Below are 20,444 nucleotides of genomic sequence, written 5' to 3'. Positions count from 1 at the left end.
GCTGCTTCTACGTCCGTTGATGAACCCATTCCGTTCTTTTCCTGTGGCTGTGGTCCTTGAGTCCACGAGACACACACAGGCACTGAGCTGGCCCTAACAGGCAGTGGGTTACAGCTGAACAGGTTTGTCAAGAGCCTCCAGAGGGCCAAGTGAACTGACAGCCCCAGGACTTACACTTCATCAATGGGTGTTGACTTTGCAAAAAGGCTGCCATGGGAGGCGGGGCTTAGGCCCGGAGTGTGCTTGAAGTGGTTTCTCCCTTCTCATTGATATGAGCTCGCCCTTAGCTTGTGATTCTCAAGTGATGACCGCTGGGAAAGTTGGGCCTTGAGTAAGTCACATATTGTCTAGAGGTACCATTGTATTCCATAGCAACACTTGGGGCTGGGGCGCAGAGACAGGGGGCTTTGCCACCGACAGCTGGGAAGGGGTTCAGAGGTTATTCTGGGGTAGAAGTTGGGAGGCCGCAGACAGCACAATGCAAAGAACAGTTTTCCTAGTGAGGGAGCCGAGGAAACCCCAAAATATGGCTTTGTAGGAATTCAAGACAGGCTTAAGGATGATGGAAGACAAAGGTCTTCCTCCCCAAACCACACGCCAGTGACGGGTGGCACTACACCCTGCTGCGGTGGGATGAGAGTGTCTTTGAGGGGACTTGGAAGTCATGGCTCATGGAAACGTCCCAAGCTCCAGCCTCTTGCTTTACTCTTCGTAGACTTTCTGGGACTGGTGCCTGGTATTATACACACACTTGTGTCTAGGGGTACAAATCTGTAGCACAGTTTTAACTCTACAGAAGAAAGTCCTGGAACATTCACATAGCAGTAGTGTTGTGTTCGCAGGTGACCTTTCTACTCTTGGAGTGTCTGTCTGTCTGTCTGTCTGTCTGTCTGTCTGTCTGTCTGTCTGTCTGTCTGTCTGTGTGGCTACAGGAGCCAGGAGGCCAGGTTAGGCCCATTGGGACTGAGGATAAAGGGGCGGCTGCATTTTGGTGAGGGACCTCCCAGCACTGGCTTGCTTTCTCTCTTCTCGGTTTCTCTCTTACCTGTCTCCATTCAGTAAGATAGAGGACAATTTGCAAGAATCTTTCCTTTTACATGTGGGTCCCAGGTCATCAGGCTTGGTGGCTTGATGGCACAGTCCGTTTCCTGCCCGGCCGTTTCACTGACCCCGCTTTGTGGTGCCCTGCTTGTCTGTCCCCTGGCCTCTCTGAGGCAGCATGAAGACTCTTCACCTCTCACCTCTGCCAGGTTTTCCGGACAGACTTGATCACAGCCATGAAGATCCCAGATTCGTGCCAGCTCAGCCCGGATGACTACTATGTCCTGGCGGACCCGTGGCGACAAGAGTGGGAGAAAGGTGTGCAGGTGCCTGCTGGAGCGGAGGCCATTCCAGAGCCTGTGGTGAGGTGAGCCAGGCGGCCAGGCAAGCACCAGTGGGGCAGGGCTGGTTTGGTAAGAGGCTCACCAGTTCCAGGATTCTTTCCCAGCCTGTTTGTGTTAGTGGTTAATTCTCTTGCCAGACAACAACAACAAAAAAACACATTGGTCCAAAAATTTTGGTAGGGGTACCTTTGAGGCTTTGGACTTGAACTCGGCTCTGAAGTCCGATTACCTTTGTCCAAATTGCCTATTACCTTCAGTAGGACCTTGAACCAGAAATGTATTCTTTCTGGGCCTCATTTTTCTTATTTCTAAAATAAGGGTGATGACTTTTCCTTGTGGTTGGAGGTATAGTAAACTGGTGCATCTCTGGAAGACTCGGGGTGGGACCTGCGTATAGCTGATGTCACACAACCAGCTAGGGTTAGAATGGTACCATTCCACACAGCAGGCAGGGCCGGCCAGGGAAACCTCCAGGCTTTGCCCATCCCTTACAATGAGAATAAGCCATGTTCTGAATTCTTTTAAACCACCCCTTAAAGAACTTAGAGGGAGGAGCCTGGCCCGTCACTCAGTAGAGGCCTAAGAAACACTCACTGGTATCACCCGCTGAGGAGTCTGTCCTGTAGGGCTGGGTTACCCGCTGAGGAGTCTGTCCTATAGGGCTGGGTCAAAGTAGCATCCTCGCGAGCTTCATAGCCTGCTGGGCTTGTGGGCAGAGACTCTTGCGGGATATAACCTCATATGGCCTTGCCTTAAACTTTAGAATATACTCAAGTATTTCATTCTGAACCTGAAGGACTGGTGGTCTGGCCTCCCGTCCCACCAGCTCACCTGAGTTGGGCAGTTTGTGTTAGCGCTCCTTCCTGGAGTTGGCAGCTTCACAGCTTTTGCTTCTGAGACCTAGTTTGTTAAAACTGGGGGCAAAGGTCGCAGCTGCCCCCTCCTTTGACATTGGCACCGTTGCTTCCTGACAACCACATCTGTGAAGAGCCTACTTCATGCAAGCCCTGTGCTAGGATTGCAGGCAAGGGAGACTCGGCCAACCAGGTACCCTGAGGGACTGGATGTGGGAATGCCTTTCCTCCAGTGACATGATGGATGGACGGACAGATACAGGATGGATACATGGATGGATGGATACAGGATGGACACATGGTGGGTGGATGGATGGATGGGTGGATGGATGGATTCATGGATTCATTCATTCTTAAGATCCTCATCCCTTCTGGGGCCTGTAAATAGGGCCAAGATCATAGTGAATTTCGTGCCCTGACCTTGCCACTCGGGAGAACCATGACCTGACTTTTCCAAGGCAGTCAGCCCCTCTGTGAAACGGAGATGATATTAATACCAGTTACCACCTGATGACATGGGAGTCACGATGAAGTGAGAATTCTCATGCCAACGTGTCACCATATGTGTCAAGGCCAGGGGGATGAAGAGGGACAGGCTAGCCACTGAACACTGAACAGAGAAGCAAATCCTGATTGGAGTCACCCAGGAGTCTGACCTCTTGACTTGATGTCAGTGTCACAATGTCAGATGCTTCTGGGAACATCTGCTGGCGTGACAGTTTATTGCAGTTGCTTCTACCCTGGTGGTTTGGCTTCATTAAGTCTCTGTGTAGGGTATTTCACCTGATGACATGGAGACGGGCCATGTTGTCCTGGCCTCCTGATGTATAATCCTAGAATCCTTCATCTGATTTACTCGTTTTGTTGTAAAGCTTTTTTGAGATGTGGTCTCATGTGTCCCAGGCCAATCTTGAACCTATTATATAGGATATATACTACATCCACAGTGTTTGTAGGGGAGATTTTAGACAGATTTATTTAATTTTTATTTTGTGTGTGTGAGTGTTTTTCCTGAATGTATGCCCACAGAGGCCAGAAGAGGGTGTTGGATCCTTTTGGAATTAAGAGTTATAGATGGTGATTAGTCACCATATGGGTGTTGGGAATTGAAACCAGGTCCCTTGGAAGAGCAGTCAGTGCTCTTAACCCCAGAGCTCTCTCTCCAGTCCTGCCCACAGCATTCTTATGGCTATGCTGGACTGACATGAGTTAAGATACTCAGAGCTGGGGGATGTACTGGGGGAAGGTGTGCTGAGGTGGGCAAATGTGCTTCCTGGTCTCCCTGGGATCACCGTTACCACCTGCCTGGGCCCCCCTCCCCCACTGCACAGCTGCCTGGAAGCCTTTGTGGCAGCTGCCCTGGGGGACACTGAGAGCCTCCCAAGTCCAGCCTCTCACCATCATTCAGTGATCACAATTTTAGGGTACATAGTACTGTCCCCATTTTATAGATGAGGAAGTTGGGAAATTCTGGGGAATTTCCTATGGGGCCTAGTAGGCTGCTGGGCCAGGAAACGACAGACCACAGTAACAAACCCTGGGCTGTCCCCGTGAGGCCTAGAGTGAGAACATTAGGTATAGCCCGACTGCTCTCACCCATGCGCTGTCCCAGCCCAACTCCTCTGCCCCTTCCTGGCCTCGGACAGTTCTGCCCACCTCGTGGTCTGAAATCTGCCCCTGAGGGTTTGCACTGTCCCTTCAGACCTGGTCCAGGGGGAAATCACAGCCTCTGGTGTCTACTTCTCTGGAATAGAGCCTCTGCTCTCCCCTGTAGGTCTTGTGGAAGCTTTCCTGCCACCCCATCCAGCCCACCGCCACCTGCTGTGTCTGAGGGTGAGGCCTTGGCTTAGGGTCAGGTCAGTCCCCGCCTGGTAGGAGACGTTCTCTCTGGTGTGTGTCCCTCAGCCCTGGCTTCCCAGAGGGTTAGCCAGGCGGCACGGGTGAAGCTGGCAGGTGGGACTGGTGTTACGCAGTAGGTGGCTGTAGGGATGCTCAAACGCTTGACTAAGCGTATGCTCAGGGCACGCACAAAGCTGGATTGTGACAGAATTATGGGCTGTGCCTTTAAGAGATGTTCATTTGGAGTGACAGTTTCTTGGGAAAGGCAGCATTTGGTTGGACTGAGGGCATAGTGTTAGCTCCTCTATGGAATCGTCTACTTGGTGTGGGAGGAGGGTCCTGCCTTCATTGTCACCTAAGACTCTCATGAGGGCTTCTCATGTGGCATGGTAGTGCTGACCATTAGCCTTTGACCGTTCCTGTCTCCTTGTCCAAATGATCTCCAAGCCTTCAGTCTTTTCTCCCTGGTGGCACCCCTGCCTCCCTGTGCCCAGCATCCTGTCCCTTTGCTGACACCAGGGCATTTCCTGAAGCCAGGGGCCCTCCCTGAAGCTCAGCCCTGTCCCTGTGCCATCTTGAACCCTCCCCTCTCCTCCCCTGCCCAGCCCTAGCTGAGTCACAGCCGTTGGCAAGCCCTACCTCCAACCCCAGGAGGCCTCCCGGGCAAGTGTGAGGCCTCTCAGGCCTGGCAGGGCTGGCCAGATGGAGGCCAGGCTCCAGACAATAACCATGGCAACCAGTGGGGTATGGGAAGGGCTGGCATTTTGAACTGGCCTCAAAATCTGATGGGTAGCACACAGATGCATGAAGAGAACCCCACCCATCTGAGGCAAAATGTCCCTTATTTCCAGTTTTAGGAGGAGAAAGGTGGTTGACATGTAGAGATCTTAACACAAGTGCACGCATGCACGCACGCACACGTCAGCTCACGCCCCTCGATACCTAGCACTTTCTTAAGAGCTTTCTTTTAATCCTTGCCATCCTGTCACCAAATGCCTAAGGTAGGTACTCTGTTTAGGAGTGGGAGCCTGAGAGAACAATGTGGGGAGAGCCGTGGTGCCTGCAGCATGTCCCTGGTCCCCAGGGAAAGCTGATCTGGGTGGCATCTGAGACAGGGTTGAGTTTGGAAGTTTCAGGAGGCAAGATGAGGCAGTAAGAAACAGGGTGCCTATGTGGTCCACAGGGAGGGTAAAGGTGTGTGGCCAGCGTGCCACTATGTCAAGAGGCCTTTAATCCAGAAGGCCCTCCCCTGGGTCGTACAGTGGACCCCTGCAGAGATTAAACTCGTGAGAAAAGCAGACAGAATCATTTCAGTTCAAGACCATGACACCTCCAGGCTGTTGGTGAAGAGGGCCCAGGGATTATGAAGCCATGTAGACAGTCTTGGGTTCTAGCCTGGAGGGGTATGCCAAAGGGTCTTAAGTCCAGCTGGCTCTATCTCGCTTGTCCCCAAGTAGCTGGCACAGGACATTGTCCAGGATGGCACTTGGGACACGTCCTGCAGGCCCGGGCAGGGCTGATCCAGGTTGGGAATAGCTCTGACTGGGCAAGACAGATGTTACTGTGGTGGGCCAGCATTACATGTCATTCCCACGCGAACCTCACCCTGCCCTTAGGGTCCACTATTCTTGTAGATCCATAGCTAATGGAGTCTGTAAGGCAGACTGGCAACCAGGAAAGAAATGGAAAGAGGGATGGATAGAAGGGTGGGCCCTGTGGGGCGTCGGCATCTCGTGTCTTAACAGGGCCGCCAGTTCCTCCCCAGACTGACTGAGAACCGTTTAAGGCCCATTCCTTTACCATTCCTGTCCTTGGTTTCACAGGATCCTCCCGCCACTGAAAGGCCCCCCTACACAGGTGTCACCAGACAGCCCCACACTTGGTGAGGGTGCCCATCCTGACTGGCCGGGAGGCAGCCGCTATGACCTGGATGAGATTGATGCCTACTGGTTGGAACTGCTCAACTCAGAACTCAAGGAGATGGGTAGGTAACCCTTCTGTGCCAGGTGTGTTATTGCAACTGGCAGAGACCATCTTCTTCCCGGCTCCTGATAGTGTCTACACATCCAGTAGCTGTGACGGGGAGCATCCCTGCAGCTTTACTGTCAGGAGTGGCTTTCATTGTCTCTGCCTCTCGAGCATCTACAGAGGGAAGGTAAAAATAGCAAGTAGTTCACAGGGCTCAGTGACACATGAAGTGAACATGCAGGTAGAGCTGGGTGTTAGTGGGCATGAGCCTCCCGGAGGAAGCCTCTTGATGTGTCCCAGGAAGGATCAGCCTGGCCATTATCCAAGTGTACACAGATGATGTACACACAGAGCAAGCAGTAGATTTTTTGTGGCGCCAGCTGCACCCCAGAGACACCCTACATTGTATGCATACACTGGTGAGGGCATGGTTGCAGGCAGGTTGTAGACAGTGAGGCAGCCATAATGGGCAGGAACCTTAGAGATTGGATGGTTCAGTTGTCCTTGATGGAGCTGAGGTCCAGGTCACACTGTGGATGGATGGATGGATGGATGGATGGGTGGGTGGGTGGGTGGGTGGGTGGGTGGGTGGGTGGGTGGGTGGGTGGAGCCTTCCCCATTACACCACTAATACATTTGCCCTGATTGCTTCAAAGCCTGCTAAACTCCTAATGGTGTCCTCTGCCGTCCTGCCTACAGAGAGGCCCGAGCTGGATGAGCTAACGTTAGAGCGTGTTCTAGAAGAACTAGAGACATTGTGCCACCAGAATATGGCACAGGCCATTGAGACACAGGAGGGGCTGGGCATCGAGTACGATGAGGATGTTGTCTGTGACGTGTGCCGCTCCCCTGAAGGCGAGGATGGCAACGAGATGGTCTTCTGTGACAAGTGCAATGTCTGTGTGCACCAGGTGGGTGGACCCTGTCACTCTTCTTCGTACCGTGTGACCCATGCTGCCTGAGGCCATGAGGCTGGTTGAGTTGGTTATTGGAGCATGCATACTGGGTAGCCTAAGAAGGACGAGAGACGGAGAAGTTGGTAACATAAATGCCTTGCAGTACCTGGGACATCCAGGGACTCCTTGGCTCAGTCCTGTTAACCAGACATGAGCAAGTGTCCTTTGGGTAGTCTGTCTGCTGTCTTTCTCAGGTCTTCCCCTCAGAAAACTACCCCCTGGCTCCTCACTTCCTGACCTTGCAAAGCGGGGACAGCACATCAGGTAGTGATGGAGACCCAAGCTGCGTGTTTTCAAAGCATGGTTCTGCCTTTCACAGCTTAGGAGTCTTGTGGGAGGTAGGGAGCTCTGTTTTGTAAACTGTAAATAAATGCAAGCAGTCAGAGCAGGGAAGTGGTTGTGACTCAGTGGTAGGGTGCTTGCCTGGTATTCTTGAGGCCTTGGATTTAGTCCCTAGCACTATCCCGAGCACCCCCCCAAAAAGCGAATTGTTTATGGAAGTTTTGCTTAGTGAAAGACAGTAGGGCTGAGCCTGTGAGATGGCTCAGTGGGTAAAGGCACTTGCTTGAAAGCATGGGGACGCGAGTTCAGTGCCCGTATACAGATGGAAGCATGGGGACGTGAGTTCAGTGTCCATATACAGATGGAAATGGGGACGTGAGTTCAGTGTCCATATACAGATGGAAGGAGAGAACCAACTCAGAATTATCAAACCTTTCTATGTAGCCCATGACCTGCAATATTCTGTCCCTAATAAATCAACTTAAGAAATACATAGGGCTGGAGAGATAGCTCAGAGGTTAAGAGTACTGGCTGCTCTTGCAGAGGTCCTGAGTTCAATTCCCAGCAACCACATGGTGGCTCACAACCATCTGTAATGAGATCTGGTGCCGCCCTCTTCTGGCCTACAGACAGAACACTGTATACATAATAAAATAAATAAAAATCAATCTTTGAAAAAAAAAACTTAGGGGCTGGAGAGATGGCTCAGAGGTTAAGAGCGCTGACTGCTCTTCCAGAGGTCCTGAGTTCAGTTCTCAGCAACCACATGGTGGCTCACAACCATCTACAATCTGGTGCCCTCTTCTGGCATGTAGGCAGAACACTGTATATGTAATAAATAAATCTTTTTTTAAAATACATACAGTAAGGACTATTGTGACAGAGCAAGCCAGAACCTCTTTTTTCTTTTTTAAGATTTTTTTGGGGGGTATGCATGTGTGTAGGTGGGTCCCTGTGGAGATCAGAGGCAGCCAATCTCTTTGGACCTAGAGTTAGAGATGGTTGTGAGCCTGTCTGATGTGGGTGTTGGGAACTGAACTTGAGTCCTCTGCAAGAGCAGCAAACACTCTTAACAGCTGAGCCATCTCTCCAGCCCACAGTTACCCTTTATTTTTTTTAAATCATTTTATGTTATGTGTAAGGGTGTTTTGCCTCATGTATGAAAATGAATTAGGTGTGTGTCTGATTCCCAGAGAGGCCAGAGGAGGACATTGGATCCCCTGGAATTGGAGTTAAATGTGGCTGTGGGTTTTGGGAACTGAATTTGGGTCCCTGCAGGAGCAGCAAACGATCTTAACAGCTGAGCCATCTCTCCAGCCCCATAGATCCCCATTCTCAATCTCAGGTCCTGAGGCTCTGGGTCCTTTGTATCGTTGGCCTTGTTTCCAGACCAGATTTGGAGCCAGGGACTAACTCTGGTCCCCAACTTTGAGGCACATATGTCGACTACAGTTTTGTCCCCGTCACTAGGGAACTAGACAGATCCTGGGAGGCTGGGGAGCAGAGACTTGAACTTTGCAGCAGCTCTTGGGTCCATTGTTTCTCCTGCACTTGTGGAATGACAGGAGAAATGGGGTGTGGCCACTGTTTTCACAGACTCCTATATAAAAAAAGATGAAAGTTTGGACCTTGGTCTTGGGAGGTTTAGAACCACTTTTGTGTTCAGTTTAAGAAGCAGTTGAGGTTTTCCCGATAGCCCATGCTGGTTAGGAACTTCTGGCTAACACAGGTCTTCCATCAGGGAGCGGCCCCCTCCCCTTTACCAGATGATGGGAACGCATACCTCAGGAACTCTGCCATGCAGTGTAGCCTGGAGACAGAGCAGGTACCACTGACAATGACCCTGACCCATGACCACCTGCTCTGTTCCTAGGCATGCTACGGGATTCTCAAGGTACCTACGGGCAGCTGGCTGTGCCGGACATGTGCCCTGGGAGTCCAGCCCAAGTGCCTGCTCTGCCCTAAGCGAGGAGGAGCCTTGAAGCCTACCAGAAGCGGGACCAAATGGGTGCATGTCAGCTGTGCCCTGTGGATTCCTGAGGTGCGTGGCGTGGGAGGTAGAAGACTTCAGAGAACAGAACATGGGCAAGGGATTTGTGGAGAGCTCAGGTTGGGCCAGGCATGAGTACAGGAAAAGAAGGGACTGTTGGACTCCCATGAAGACTCAGAGGGACAGGTCTAGGAATAATTGGGAACACTGTTGGTGAACCTGGTCATAGGTCAGGTGCAGTTTCTGTTGGCAAGTGGGGTGATAAGCCACTGGGACATTCAGGAGGGACGATTTGAGGTCCATACTCCAGTCAAGCAGGGGGGCACTCAGGTTATGAGATCCATTGAAACAAGGCTTTGGTTAAGATCAGAGTGAACCAGCCTTGCTGGTGTATACCTGCAAATTCAGCACTTGGAAGATAGAGGTAGGTCATCATCAGCTACATCTTGAGTTTGATGCTAGCCTGGGCTATATAATATCCTGTCTCAAAACCAAGCAGGAGGACACAGATAATCCCCTAGCCTAGAGGGTAACAGCAGGAAGTCAGGTCGTGGCCCTGCCCCTATGTCTGGGATTGGGGTGCAAAGGTAGCCTGTGGCTGGGGTCATATGGGATGGCCATGGATAGCAAGCTGGGTCCATTTTCTTTAAAATACGAGATGCACCAGATGGTGGTGGTGCACTCCTTTAATCCCAGCAATTGGGAAGCAGAGGCAGGTGGATCTCTGTGAGTACCAGGCCAGCCTGGTCTACAGAGCTAGTGGCAGGACAGGCTCCAAAGCTATATAGAGAAACCCTGTCTCGAAAACCAAATAGAATAGGAATAAACAGATGCTAAAATTCACCAGGGTTTTGGTCAGCTCTAATGTATTGAAACCCCCCATCCCCTGCTGCCCATGCCTACAAGTAAGCTAGGAGACCCTGTCGGCATGAGGCTCTTCCCTTCCTGGTTCTCAATCCAGAGGTTACCAGTGAGGTCCACCTTGCCATTTTTGGGATAGTGATTATTTGTGCCAGATCTGCATCTGAAAGACCAGGACTGCCTCCCAGTGCCCTCTCTTCTGGTTACAACAGACACAAACTGACCTATTAAGAACCCCATCCTTAGCCGGGCGTTGGTGGCACACGCCTTTAATCCCAGCACTCGGGAGGCAGAGGCAGGCGGATCTCTGTGAGTTCGAGACCAGCCTGGACTACCAAGCGAGTTCCAGGACAGCCTCCAAAGCCACAGAGAAACCCTGTCTCGAAAAACCAAAAAAAAAGAACCCCATCCTTGGGGTCTGGCCAAGATGGCTCAGCAGGTAAAGGTGCTCACTGTCAGGCTTGACAACTTGAGTTCAGTCCCTGGGCCCTACATAGTGGAAGGAGAGGACTGACTCCTGTAAGTTGCCCTCTGACCTCCACTCGTGTGCTGTGGCATAGGTGAACATACATGTGCACACATGCACCTGTGTCTTAGAATCTCCACTCCCAGGTACGTGTGTCTCCCAGCCAGCTACATTCTTACATAGGCACACTCTGGGACTAGACCCAAGTGAGCAGGTACTTGATTGAGCCGGGGTGGGGAACTCAAACTCTACATATGTTGAATCAGGGAGGACTTAGGATTTGTGAGCTCACCCACGGCTCTGTCTGTGCACTACCTGGTTACAACAGACGGCTTCCCACTGGAACACTGATGCAGCTCACTGTATTCTGCCCAGGTCAGCATTGGCTGTCCAGAGAAGATGGAGCCCATTACCAAGATCTCACATATTCCAGCCAGCCGCTGGGCCCTGTCTTGCAGCCTCTGCAAAGAGTGCACAGGCACCTGCATCCAGGTATGTGGCCTCTTCTGCCCTGCTGCACCCCTGAGCCAGACAAATGACACCCGGGGTACCTAAAACCCCAGGACTTGCCACCACTCTCCCCTAAGGCTGCATCACTGATGAGCCTGAGAGGCTTAGGACTGGGGCCATGCTTGGTGCTTACCCATCAGGAAGGTTCATTTATTTCATCTATCCTCAGACTTCCAAGGAATAGGGACAGACTGGACCCATGGAGTGCTAAGAGCATTGCTTTTCCTATGAGAACAAGTATCTCTGGGCTTGAAGAATAGTACACTGGCCTTTTAGACTGCAGCTCTGACATGTGAGAGGAATGAAGATCTAAATTCCTCTCCCGCTCAGCAAATGGTCCTTCCTGACACAAGATGGGCTTACTGGTCTACCTGTGATGATGGTTCCCGTCTTGGTGATCCACGTATGAAGGGAGTTGTGGATTTGCTTTTCTCACAAAGCAGGGGTTTCGGTGCTTCCGGTCTGTGCTGTGGGGGTGGAAGATTGCCTTTGCCCTTCCTATCTTCCCAGAACACAGTTGACTTTGCAAATAGGCCTCTACTCCATTTATCAGCCTTCCAAAAAGGCTCTGGATGCTGGGGCCGTGGTATCTATGTTGAGCATACCAATGACAACTGGTTCCAGTGGTCCATTCCCCGTCCAAGCCTGGGAGAGATGGTCTACCCTTTAGCTGTTTGAACCAGAGAAAGCAGGGATCCAGCTGCTCGTAGAGAGCAGAACCAGGGCAGACCTGGCTTTGATGACAATATAATAAAGAAGGATGTGACTGGCTTTAGCTTTCCCCCGCCCTCTAATCCCATAGTCATTTTGCCCACAGGACAGTGTGTCTTGTCCCCAGGAGAGTCATCACCTTCTGGTTGTTGGCTCCTTCAGGGTGTCTGGGATTTCCAGCTACCTCGGGGTTCCTGTTTCTCCTGCCAAAGCTCTTTCAACACTGTGGGGTGTTGGAGCCTGTGCCATTTTATGTAGGGTCTCTCCAGCATATTGTGAATGCTCCGTGTCCTAGATGAACCCCTACATTGTTCCTTGGGGCTCCTTTATTGCCTGACACTGTCCTTCCCCTCTCTCCAGTGTTCCATGCCTTCCTGCATCACAGCATTCCATGTCACATGCGCCTTTGACCGTGGCCTGGAAATGCGGACTATACTAGCTGACAACGATGAGGTCAAGTTCAAGTCACTCTGCCAGGAGCATAGTGACGGGGGCCCTCGGAATGAGCCTACTTCTGAGCCTGTGGAGCCCAGCCAGGCCATTGAGGACCTGGAAAAGGTGACCCTACGCAAGCAGCGGCTGCAGCAGCTAGAAGAAAACTTCTATGAGCTGGTGGAGCCAGCCGAGGTGGCCGAACGGCTGGACCTGGCCGAAGCGCTGGTGGATTTCATCTACCAGTACTGGAAGCTAAAGAGGAGAGCCAATGCTAACCAGCCGCTGCTGACACCCAAGACTGACGAGGTTGACAACCTGGCCCAACAGGAGCAGGATGTCCTCTATCGCCGGCTGAAGCTTTTCACTCACCTGCGGCAGGACCTGGAGAGGGTAAGTGGCCCTGGTGGGTCAGTGGCCTTGCCGGTTACTCCGTGTGTCCTGCCTAGGGACAGCCAGGGCTCATGAAAGCTGCCAGGATTGGAAGATACTATGGGATGAGGGATGCTTCTCAGACTGACTTTGCAGCTCTTGGTCTCTGAGTCTCTGCCTCTCTGTCTCTCTGTCTCTGTCTCTGTCTCTGTCTCTCTCTCTCTCTCTCTCTCTCTCTCTCTCTCTCGCTGTCTCTCTCTCTGTATGGGGGACGTGGCTCCTTTTCTAGACAGGGTTTCTCTGTTGCTCTGTAGACCAGGTAGGCCTCAAACTCACCTAGATCTGCTTGTCTCTACCCCACCTCTGCTGGGGTTAAAGGTGGGTGCCACCGTTACCTGGCTATTGATTCTTTCTTGTTCCAGCCGTTTTCCAGGCCTTGGTGAAGATGGCCTGTGGGGACAGGAGGGAAGGATACTAGGACTTTAGTCCCCTTTCTGACCTCTGTGGACGGTGACTGGGATTGGAGGAGTCAGTGTTACCCAGGGTGCCTATGTCCTGGGGTATTGAAAGCAGGAATTGTCTAGTTACCAGGCAAATTTGTGCTGGCCAGAACTGGGTGGGCAGAGATGAATGGTGGATGTGAACCCCATGGACTGCCAGGCAGAGCACAGGGAATAATGACCAGATGACACATAGCATGAGGCATTCCCCCACAGAGGTATTCCAGGCCTGGCCTAGGCGCATAAGCCAGGCACGCTTCCATCTTTGTTTTAGGAGACAGGATAGAGGTGTGGCTGAGGGAGGTGAGCACGTCTGGATCAGTACCCGGGAGCTGCTCTGGCATCTCCTTTCTGAACATTAAACTCTAGGGTTCAGAGAACTGTAGAGTCATGTCATTGTCCTTCGTGGATCCAGGTATATCATGTCACCTCTTCCTGGGCTGTGTTAGGAAACAGTCCTGTTTGGAAGTCTCAAAGGGACTTTGTTGTTGGCTGCTTTTCCTATCTGTGCCTCAGGGAGCAGGTCTGTCCAATGGTTAGGGCACCCCAGCTGGTGCTATGCTGTGATAGGTACAGTGACTACTCTTAGCTTCCTGCCCTGGGGGCTGAGTAAGGAGAAATGACCCTGGTGGCCTGAGAAGGAACTTACTGCCTGATAGCCACTGAGTCTGTCACCGGGTCAGAAGGCATGTGGTAAGAATCACATGTCCCTGGTTGTTGGGCCAGAGGGGAAAGCTAATTGACTTAGTGGCCACCACATCTCAGGGCTGTCCTGAGGCTTCCCCAAGTCCCCACCCCCAGGTCTCCAGTGCAAATTGCTGTCCCTCTTGTTGCTTCTCAGAGGACCCAGCAGATGTGGCCCCCAGCTGACTTAACCTCCCGAGGAAGACCGTCCCTGCCCGGGAGGCAGCAGCAGATGGGGCTCAGGAGCTTGAGCTGATAGGAAGCCTCAGTCTCCTTGAATTGGAACTCGACTTTGGATTTGGACTTGGAGGGTGGGGATGGAGGTCAGGAAAAGCAATATTGAGTGTTTACAATCTACAGTTCTGTAGATTTTCCTGAGCAAATGTGTCCTCTTACGATCCCTCCATGCTCCCACCCCAGTGTCAGCTGGTACAGGGGCCACTATCTGAGGCTGACGAGGGCTACCACAGACCCCTCCAAAGGCAGGTGACACCTATCTGAGCATCTAGAAAGAGGTGTAAGAGCCTACTTGGGAACTCTGTGAAGTCTCTTGGAGGCTTTTGACAGGAGCCCCTTTCTAAACGGCTTCCCAGAATCCTCAGGGCTGAAGAAGCAAACTGTGAGCCTTGACACCTAACCCTAACCCTCCCAGGATCACATGTGGGTTACATACATGATGAAAGTCACCAAGCTCTCTATCTGGGGGGGTGGGGGTTCCTGCAGAGCCCTATGGTGGCAGTGGCCTGGCCAGCAGGCGCAGTCTCTGACCATGGCCCAGAGCCAATAGCTGAAAGTACCCTGCCTTTGACTGGGCACCAGGCCAGCTTGGGCCTGCTTCCGGAGTGAAGGTGCAGGATGAAGTTGGACTTAAGAGGTCTTGGGTGGTCTTGGCCGTTCACTGATTCCAGCACCCCTCCCCCCAGGTCCATGACTGCTTCTGTTTCCTTTTCCAAGAAATGGAAGTAAGGATCCAGCTGGCCTTGGGGTCACACAAGGACGGTGGCCTCCATTGCTGGTTTTATTTTGTTTGAGGCTAGGACTCACCCTGTAGCCTAGGCTAGCCTCACACTCGTGACAATCCTCCCCTTACCTAGCCCACTGCAGGTTGGTGGTTGCCACTGTTGGCCCCATAAGCAGTTCAGCTCTTGGAAGAGGGTGAAGCCTGTGTCCCAGGAGTGGGCTCCAGAAAGCACAGGGCCTGGTGCTCCAGCGTGGGCATCTCTGGTGGTTCAGGAGCAGGGCTGCCTCCGGCATGAAATTGGTTTTTATGGCCAACCCAGAAGATGCGTTTTCCTACAGATTTCAGCAGCAGGCCTGGGCCTTGGCAGGCAGTGTGGATGGGCACGGCCACTGCAGCCTCCAGAGTTACTCACGGCTGACAGAAAAATTGCAGCAGTGGACATCGGCCCTGCAAATGCCAGCTCACATCCCCTAGCAGCCACGCTGGTCGTCGGGCCCTGCAGGGACTTGGTTGTGGCTCTTGCTACAGGACCTATTCATTCCAGAGACTGAACGGATCTTGTGTGGGAAGCAGGAGGGGAGCAGGGGCTCTCAGTCACAGCTGCCCTGTGGGACTTGGGTCCTGCCCTTTTCTGACCTTGCCACTCACCTCCTTGCTGGTCTCTAGATTGCGATCTCTTGCCAAAATCCCTAACAGCGCTTGGCTGGTGGACAAGTCACTCTCTTCTCTAACACATACACACACACACACACACACACGCCACTCTCTTCTCTAACACACACATACCACACACACACACACACACACACACACACACACACACACACACACACCCAGGATGACTTCATCTTAGCTAATTCTATCTTCTGAGACCTTCTGTCCCATTCTGAGGTTCCCAGCAGGAAATCTTGGGGAATTCAACCCATATAGAGGCCCTAGAAGGTGTAAGGCCTCCAGGAAGTGGTCTCATTTGCATTTCAAGAGCATGGCTGGGGGATGGTTTTACTGTCCCTATGAAAGGCTGGGGGGTGGGCAGAACCTAGCTGTGAAGGGAGATGGTGTCAGTCACAAGAGGAATGTAAATGTACCAATGGGTCTGTTGTGGGTGGAGGCCGAGAGAGCAAGTCCAGGGATGACTCCAGTTTTCAACCATACCCTTCCACAGCTCTCCTTGGCCCAATAGAACACCCGCAGAGCCTGCTTCCCCACTCCCATCCCCTGCTGCCTGGCAGCTTGGGGACCCCTCCTCAATTCGAGGGACCCCAACACTGGTCTTGGCTGTCCCTTTATCCAGCCTTGCACCCCTCTAGTCTTGGGTCAAGGCCACCTGGTCCTGGGAGTACCTCATCAGAATCTCTGCCTTGCTGGTGGCTGGCTTCGGGGAGAAAGAGCCCCTGACCGTGTTGCTTTCAACGGATTCCTCCCAGACAGTAGGTGGCTCTGAGTCAGACTGGTGTGCAGGGTTGTGGAGAGGAAGTTGGTTGGAAGGTGGGCCATGGGTCCCAGGCTGGCATGAAGTGGTCAAAATCCAAAGCTGCCCCATGAGAATTGGAAAAGTTGGGATCAGTAATGGGTGGACCGTTGTGGCCTGGTGTTCACAGTTCCACAGTGGGAGTACCCACATGGGCTGTCCCAGGAAGAGTCCATACTGAATCCATCCTACTGGTGCTTACAGGCTGAACTGGGTCTTCTAGAATCTTCTTCACAACTAGTCTCAGAAAGGAAAGAGGGGAGGCCATACCCAACAGAAATCTGGTCATACTCCCTTGAGCTAGAAGAAGGGGTCATGCCAAGAAGTGGGGGTTCCGAATTAAAGGCCACTCCACGCAGCTTAAGGACAGAGAGACTTAACTAAGGAAGGCCTTGGTGGGAATAGGATTCAAGCTGAACAGCGATGGTCAGAAACAGCTATCTCTGTTTTTGGAAAGCTCCATAGGAGCCCAAAGGAAATGCCAGACCAAGGGAGTGTCTCAGGGAGTACCCTGGTCAGCCCAGGGTTCCATAGTTGCATAGTCTGCATGCATGCAGATGCAAAAGACCCCTTTAAAAGAAAGACACCTGCCAGCCGGGGCGTTGGTGACGCATGCCTTTAATCCCAGCACTCGGGAGGTAGAGGCAAGCTGATCTCTTTGAGTTCCAGACCAGCCTGGTCTAGTCTACAGAGCGAGTTCCAGGACAGGCTCCAAACAATACAGAGAAACCCTGTTTCGGGGGGGGAAAAAAGACACCTGCCCACTTCCGCTCTCTTTCGGGCTCCTGTCTTTCCTGCTCTCTTTCCCACTGTTCCCTGGGGCAGACAGGACTTTTCCTGTCTCCCTCTTCTCTCTCTGTCTTTGTGTCTCTTTACCTCTTTTCTCCCTCCCCTCTTCCCTTTCTAATAAAGCTTCTCGATAAGCTCTGTCTTGTTGTGATAATACTCGTGGAGGACCTTGGCAGATTCCATGGCTGTTGAAGTTGACTGAGGTACAGGGACAAACACGCCAGGCAGACAGAGCTTAGTGAGAAGTTTTATTAGAAAGGAAAAGGGGCAGGGGAGGAAAGAGAACAGAGGTAAAGAGACACAGAGACTGGGAGGACAGAGGAGAAGAAGGCAGAGTGGAAAAAGGAAGCATAAGTGGGCGGGGTCTTTCTTTCAGAGGGGTCCTTTGCACCTGCATGCAGACTAGGAAGCCATGAAACCCTAGGCTGACCAGGGAGCTGTCTGAGTGCATTCTGCCAGGTGACATGGGACAGGCCGGCATAATGCCTGAGTCCTTACATCTGTTTCTGGAAAGCTCCATAGGACCCCAAAGGAAATGGCAGACCAAGGGAGTGAATCAAGGGCTGAAGCCCGGCCCTGGCCCCAGAAGTGTGTGAGAGAGCAGTGTGGGGAGGCGGCACCCTGACAGGTCCACCTCCGATGCTTCCAGACAGCCTGGAGAATGTGTGCCTGTCCTGCAGACTAAGCCAGATGGCTTCAGAGGCTGCTGACCTTTGTAAAGTAAGGCATTGTGTCGCTGTGGGCACAGGAGCATTGCGGGAGTGGCAGGGACCTGGCCCAGGTCCTGGTGTGGCAGGTAGACTTGGGAAAGCTGTTCTGCCTGGTGGTGCTCATTTGAAAGTATAGTGCCGCCGGTGCCTTGGGGCTGGGTGTTAATGATGCTTGTATCTGAAGTTGCTTTGCTGGGAAAGGCAGCTGTTGGACAGGACGAGAGGGTTGCCAGCGTGAGACCAGACTGCCTGTACACTCAGGGTTTGGAAGTGAATTCTCAAATGTCTTGGGCAGAGGGGAAGTAGCAGCGGTGGCCCATGTTCCAAGCACTGCTTTCTCCAGGGACAAGGCCCCTAGAGATGGCCCATCTGAGATGGGTGGCGGTGAGTAAGGTGGGAATGTCCCGTGTCTCCGCAGGTTAGGAACTTGTGTTACATGGTGACAAGGCGCGAGAGGACGAAACACACCATCTGCAAACTCCAGGAGCAGATATTCCACCTGCAGATGAAGCTCATGGAGCAAGAGCTGTGTCGAGGTAGGCGCGGTGCATTCCCTGCTGCTGGGAAAGTGTGTCTGTGGGGCCTGGAGGGGCCTGGGGCCAGAAGCCGTCGGTGTGTCCCTTACCACCACCGTTGCCATCATCGGGTCCATGTGGGAGCTGTCAAGGCCCTGGCTGTGTTCATGGGCAAGCAGCCAGAGTTTGGACTGTGACTTTTGAACCTGCCCCCCGGGGCACCACTGGTTCCCTGGGATAGCCCCATTCCATCAACGATGGCTTAGCTTGCACCAGGACAGGTGCAGATCCACAGTTTTCCTGGCTCTGCTGGGCTCAAGCCAGGCAGTTGCTGGCCATCTTCCCTGAGCGCTGGTGTGACTGGGGCTCAGTCCTCAGGAAGGCATCTGCATAGAGATGAGGATGTGTGTTTCCTTCTCTAAACACGACAAAATTGAGGCTCCTATCAGCTGTGTTTTCTTTGTCCTCTTTCAGTCTCTGGGTATGACATGGCATTTAGCACATCTAGAAATCAGGGCCAAAGGTCTTGGCATCGATTGCATTGGTTAGTTGTGGAGTCTAGACGTGTTAAGGACATGCTTAGCACCCCGCATACACACGCCATCATGCTCAAATGTTCAACATAGGCAGCAGAAATGGCTAGGTAGATAGAGCTTTAGAGATGCGGGCTGCTATGTAGCCTCCTGAGCCTTCCTGCCCATGGACAGTTTACTCTCTGGAGCAAGAAAGTAGTGTCCCAGGGTGTGCAGTCAGTTGCGGTTGAGGGACTGAGGTATTAAGGGGGATACCGCAGCACTTGAAGAGGCCACACACGTGTCTTCCTAAGAACCCCAAGGCCCACACAAAGTCCTTGTATTCAAGGAAGCTGAGGGTGGCAGCGCAGGAGAAGCACCTTCGGGCACAGGATCCTACAACCAGAGGATCTGCACCCCAGCGTAGGTTCTGGAGGCTCTGCAGCTCCTTGACCTGGGTGGGTGAAAGCACCATTGTTTGGGGCAATGCACCTTTGAAGAAGACTGCTTTACCCCTGCATGAAGTGACGGACCCAGGGGAGAGAATGTGCTTAGACAAGGCTATGGGGTAACCACGGTGAGACATGGGAGATAGTGGGGCCTTGGGATGTCAGGCATGGGGCCCATTTTACAGGAAAGGAGACTGAGGACCAGCTGAAGGCTCTAGGGCCTGAGAACAGCTCAAGGCATGCCTTCCACTCTTCTTCTTCTCCTTCTTCTGCTGCTGCTGCTGCTGCAGTTTGTCAGCTCTGTAGACCAGGCTGGGCTCAAACTCTCAGAGATGCGCCTGCCTCTGCCTCTCGAGTGCTGGAATTAAAGGTGTGGGCTACCACCGCCAGGCTCTTTTTTTGTTTTTTGTTTGTTTGTTTGTTTGTTTATTAATATTGTTCAGGAAGCCCTCCTGCCTCTGTTGAGGAGCTGGGGACATGAGAACCAGATCTGAAACTGGAACCTCCCATCCTCTGCCTTACTGCGGAAGCAGACCTGGAGGCAAGAAGCTTGATCGGGAGCTTGGCTGTGATGTCAGGCTCCGAACCTAAGCCTCTTACCCCAAGATGATGCTTTTCTGCCCTGTGTCCAGCTCCTTATCCTGGCGTTCAAGGCCCTGTCCTGTCTGTATAACATCCAGTCACTGTGTCCACTAAAGTCCAAGTCCGGTGCCTACCCCAAGACCCTTCATAGAGCTGTGGGCGGTTACCTTCTCTTCTACCCCAACGCTCCCTGCGTCTAGGTGTCGTGGAGGACCCCGGACTGCCACTCGAGTTTAACTCTCTTTCTCTGACACAGAGCCTTCTGGGAGGAGAGCAAAGGGCAAGAAGAGTGACTCGAAGAGGAAAGGCCGAGAGGGTCCCAAGGGCAGCAGCCCTGAGAAGAAAGAGAAGATAAAGGCCGCGCCCGAGTCTGTCCTAGGGCAGCTGGGTAAGTGAGGGGCCGTTGCTGCCTGGCCAACGCCAACCTACGTTTCAGCTTCACCCCATTGGAGGCCAGCAGCATGAAGCAGAGACGGGGGCCTTCTCAGAGAAGAGCCACTTAGGCCCTTCCTCTTCCAGGTGCCCTCGGCATCCCAACCTCCCCTCACCTGAGATCCCAAGAAAGTCTAGCTGGATGGAGACAGTTCAGGAGCTTCGCTGGGCTGAGTGATGGATCCGCCCAGAGCTGCCTAGAAACCAGCCCCG

At 52.7% G+C, this 20,444-nt stretch overlaps 1 protein-coding gene across 17 annotated transcripts in view; it reads left to right on the top strand.

Moving 5' to 3' along the window:
• The window catches only part of Jade2 (jade family PHD finger 2), a 48,125-nt gene that overhangs the window by 22,546 nt on the left and 5,135 nt on the right, over positions 1 to 20,444 (top strand). For all 17 annotated transcript variants that reach the window (XM_040748593.1, XM_040748589.1, XM_040748585.1 and 14 more), the window contains 8 exons: positions 1,251 to 1,408; positions 5,902 to 6,062; positions 6,746 to 6,957; positions 9,158 to 9,325; positions 10,977 to 11,093; positions 12,183 to 12,647; positions 18,160 to 18,277; positions 20,056 to 20,187. In XM_040748593.1, the coding sequence (XP_040604527.1) occupies positions 1,251 to 1,408; positions 5,902 to 6,062; positions 6,746 to 6,957; positions 9,158 to 9,325; positions 10,977 to 11,093; positions 12,183 to 12,647; positions 18,160 to 18,277; positions 20,056 to 20,187 (1,531 nt within the window). The remainder of the gene's footprint in view (positions 1 to 1,250; positions 1,409 to 5,901; positions 6,063 to 6,745; positions 6,958 to 9,157; positions 9,326 to 10,976; positions 11,094 to 12,182; positions 12,648 to 18,159; positions 18,278 to 20,055; positions 20,188 to 20,444) is intronic.

This window comes from Mesocricetus auratus, unplaced genomic scaffold, assembly GCF_017639785.1.
Source record: "Mesocricetus auratus isolate SY011 unplaced genomic scaffold, BCM_Maur_2.0 Super-Scaffold_100007, whole genome shotgun sequence".
In the NCBI taxonomy this organism is placed as follows: Eukaryota; Metazoa; Chordata; class Mammalia; order Rodentia; family Cricetidae; genus Mesocricetus; species Mesocricetus auratus.
This window is presented reverse-complemented; position numbering and strand designations above follow the sequence as displayed.